Below are 3,667 nucleotides of genomic sequence, written 5' to 3' on the forward strand. Positions count from 1 at the left end.
CCAGCCATAAACCCAGCAGCAGCAACGCCGGGCGCCGCCGCAGCAACGCCGGGCGCCGCCGCAGCAACGCCGGGCGCCGCCGCAGCAACGCCGGGCGCCGCCGCAGCAGGTAACCAAAACTTGAACTGTCATCAGAAACAGGATTTGGGTCATCAGCTTTAATAAAATAATGAAATACAGGTTTGGGTGAATTAAAACTGCTTGACAGTAAAAGTCACTGAATAAATATATTCAGTTATTATGATATTAAAAATGCATACAGGCTGGCTATTAAAAGATGAATGTTTTGTTTTGTGTCTGTCGTTTGAAATGTTGAGCTTTTAATAAAACTTCAGTCGTCATCAGGATCGCCTCATTTGTCTCCTTGAATTGAAGTTGGGGCCAGAAATGGCCCCCGGGCCGCACTTTGGACACCGCTGGCTTACAGTGTAACTAACACCACTGAGAAACATGTTTTAGATTTTATGTGTTTTCCATATTTCTCCCTCTGTGTGTTTGGCCTCAGATGCGAGCGCTGCAGCAGACTGTGCTGCAGCGGTTCCGCAGCAGCTGCAGTCCTCCGCCTCCCTGGACGGTTCTGCCTCCTCGGCCGGGTTCCAGCCCGTCAAGTCAGATCCGTCTGAGCGTGAGTCTCTGGGATAATTATTCATAATGAACACTGATAAATGTGCGGCTGACCTGAGCTCTGATGTTTCTCCAGTTTTGGATTTTCCCAAAGAGCTTTCTGAAATGTTTGACCCGACTAAAGGTGAGTTCGGCTCTGCTGCCAGATAAACTGAATGTTTGATGTTCATAACCATCTGCTGGTTTTCTGCCTCCAGAGATGATGCCTGGAGACCTGCTGGAGGACCTGATGTCATCAGAAGGTATCCTGACGTCCCGACGCTCCACCAAACTCTTTGTTCTTTCTCACCAGCTAAACACTTTCAGTCGTGAAACGGAAACTAGAAATCAGGTCGTGTTTTCCGTCATCAACAGGAAAATGATTATTAAAACAGACGTTTCGGTAGCAGGTTGCCATGGTAACGGTTGTGTCAGTTTGGTGGCTTAATATTTTGCAGTCTGAACCCAACAGGAAACGTTTTTCAAAATAAAATGAAAACTGGAAGAATTTCAAACGTCAGGAGACAAAAATTTGATCCGAATAGAAAAATGTATAATATTCTGCATCAAGATGAACTTTGACCTCTGTTCAGGTTCAATTAGAAACAGATTCAGCTGGGAGAAGATCAGGAGCGGCTGCTGGCACATGGGAATACTGGGAAACATCCCACTGGGAACACAGCTGGGGTCCTTTGGTTCGGGTCGGGTCGGTTCCGGCTGCGTGTTCTGGACGCTGCTCCCCTGAACGGACCGGTCCAGACCTGCAGACCCTGAACCACCAGGAAGGATCCAGTCAGAAACCTGCAGCAGTAGAACCAGAACCCGGATGTGCGGACGCCTTCGGGTGGTTCTGAGACGGTGCGTCGCCATGGCAACCCGGCCCGTGCAGCAGAACTCTGATTGGCTGTTCGTCTCCTGAACGTTTTCCAGGTTTCATTTCCTTCTAAAGAACGTTTCAGGATTCTGGATGTAAAAACGTTTTCGCTTCACCGTGAGACGCTGTGTTCTGCCTTTAGATGATGCTGACCTCTGACCTCTGGCTCCTTTAACCGTTCTGCCGTTCCCCCTCAGTGTTCTCGCCTCTCCTCCGCCTGTCGCCGCCGCCCAGCGACCACGACTACATCTACAACCTGGACGAGACCGAGGGCCTCTGTGACCTTTTTGACGTCCCCATCCTTAACCTCTGACCCCGTCTGGCCCGCCTTCAGCCTCCTGCGGCACCGCTGCTGCGGTGCTGCAGCCTCCATCAGCTCCATGTACAGAAAACAGCCGGAAACTTTGAGCTTTTCCAAGGGAAAAGAGTCAAAACTATATTTTTTGCATTGTTGTGTAAAAAAGACTGGTATGTGTGTGTGTGTGTGTGTGTGTGTGTGTGGCCGGACCTTCTTTTGTACTGAAGAATCTCAGAGCGTCTCCTGGGAACCAGAAGAACCGGTTCTGGGCCCGGATCCGGCCTGGTCCTCCTTGTACATAGAGAATATATATTTTGTGATAGCGGCGAACGATGCTTTATCATTTCTGCAGACAAACTGTCCCCAGGAATCATGCAGCTTTGTCTCAAACCAGTCCTCCCAGTCTTCCCATTTTAACCAGTCTAATGTTAGCTGCAAGTCAAACAGAAGAAATTAATGTAAAAATGTGATCAGATTAAAATGACTCGGTTTTAAGGTTCTGTAAGGGATTTTAAAACAGATTTTTAAAGCCTCCAGGTTTATGTTGAGCAGAATAAATATAAAGTTTTAACGTTGACCACAGATCCTCCTTTAATCTCTGTATGCTTCTGTCTCGTCCATAAACTCTTAAATCTGGACTCTGGTTCTTCTCAAATGATTCGGATCACGTTTCTGATGGTTCTGGTAATTCTCCAGTGAAGATCCGTTTTCCCGGACTCTGGAGATGTTCTTCTGTTCTGGCCTGGTTCTGGGTTGTAACAGACCCAGGTTCTGGCCACTGCTGAGTAGCCCTAATGAAAAAAAAGTATACTTTAGTATTATTTCAAACATACATACATTTGTGAAAGTACATTTTAAGTATACAAAGTATTAAGTATAATACCTATAAATATATACGAAGTACACTAAAAGTATGTTTGTACCAATTTTGAAATTATATCTTTAAACACACTTAAATATAATTGTACCAAAATCCACTTTTAATAAATATACTGACCAAAAAAATAAAGGGAACATTTCACTTTAATTTTGTGTGTGGCTCCAAATCCAGGCCTTCTTTGGTTAATAAATTTGATTTCCATTGATGATTTTTGTGTGATTTTGTTGTCAGCACATTCAACTTTGTACAGAACAAAGTATTCAATGAGAATATTTCATTCATTCAGATCTAGGATGTGTTATTTGAGTGTTCCCTTTATTTTTTTGAGCAGTGTATATTAAATAGAAGTATACTTTAAGTGAACAAAATATGTATTTGCTCAAGTGTATATTTAAAAAAAATTTTTTTGTATATTTTAAAATGTGTGCTCAAAATAGAATTTTTTAAAATTCACTTACTACTTTAAATTATTAATTTTAGTATGTTTTAAATTACATCTGTGTAAATTTTAGGCTAATAAAGTATGCCTTTTTAGGTGCCTTAATAATCTTTTATTATTTTTGTTAAAATGGCAAAGAATAAAAAATATAATCCTTATAGTGGAACTTGTTTTAATGTTTAACAAATAATGTATTCATGCCTCAACATATCAAACATTGACAGTTTAGTGCCAGCGGTCCTACAACAAAAACAATATTTGTCCATAACACTAAATGTAGCAGGTATCTTCAGTTTTATATCTCTCCGAATATAATCTGTTTCAGTTTTTTAACTAAAACACGGAAGCTCTTTACCCAATCCATTTTCAGATATGATGCAAGATTTGTTAGTGAACGGCATCAGCTTCAGTTCACAGTCCAGACCAGATGGTGGCGGTATTGCACACTAAGTTTTTTTGAAAAGCGCCATAAAAATGCACGGCTTTGCACCTACGGCGTTGACGTCACATCTCCAGGAGCCAATGCGGCTCACTTGTTTCCGCTTTGAGTTACCATGACTGGTAGAAAAGACT

At 42.5% G+C, this 3,667-nt stretch overlaps 1 protein-coding gene across 2 annotated transcripts in view; it reads left to right on the forward strand.

Moving 5' to 3' along the window:
- Positions 1-2,411, forward strand: part of e2f4 (E2F transcription factor 4) — an 11,322-nt gene extending 8,911 nt beyond the window's left edge. Inside the window, exons 8-13 of one of the 2 annotated variants that reach the window (XM_015042119.1) lie at positions 1-15; positions 76-109; positions 506-625; positions 701-748; positions 822-866; positions 1,675-2,411. In XM_015042119.1, the coding sequence (XP_014897605.1) occupies positions 1-15; positions 76-109; positions 506-625; positions 701-748; positions 822-866; positions 1,675-1,790 (378 nt within the window). In that variant the 3' untranslated portion in view covers positions 1,791-2,411. Of the gene's footprint in view, positions 110-505; positions 626-700; positions 749-821; positions 867-1,674 lie in introns of both variants that reach the window. The other variant, XM_015042118.1, reaches the window with a different exon arrangement.
- The last annotated feature ends 1,256 nt before the right edge of the window (positions 2,412-3,667 follow it).

The sequence above is a fragment of the Poecilia latipinna genome, unplaced genomic scaffold, assembly GCF_001443285.1.
Source record: "Poecilia latipinna isolate Pla-1442-1.1 unplaced genomic scaffold, P_latipinna-1.0 Scaffold577, whole genome shotgun sequence".
Classification (NCBI taxonomy): Eukaryota; Metazoa; Chordata; class Actinopteri; order Cyprinodontiformes; family Poeciliidae; genus Poecilia; species Poecilia latipinna.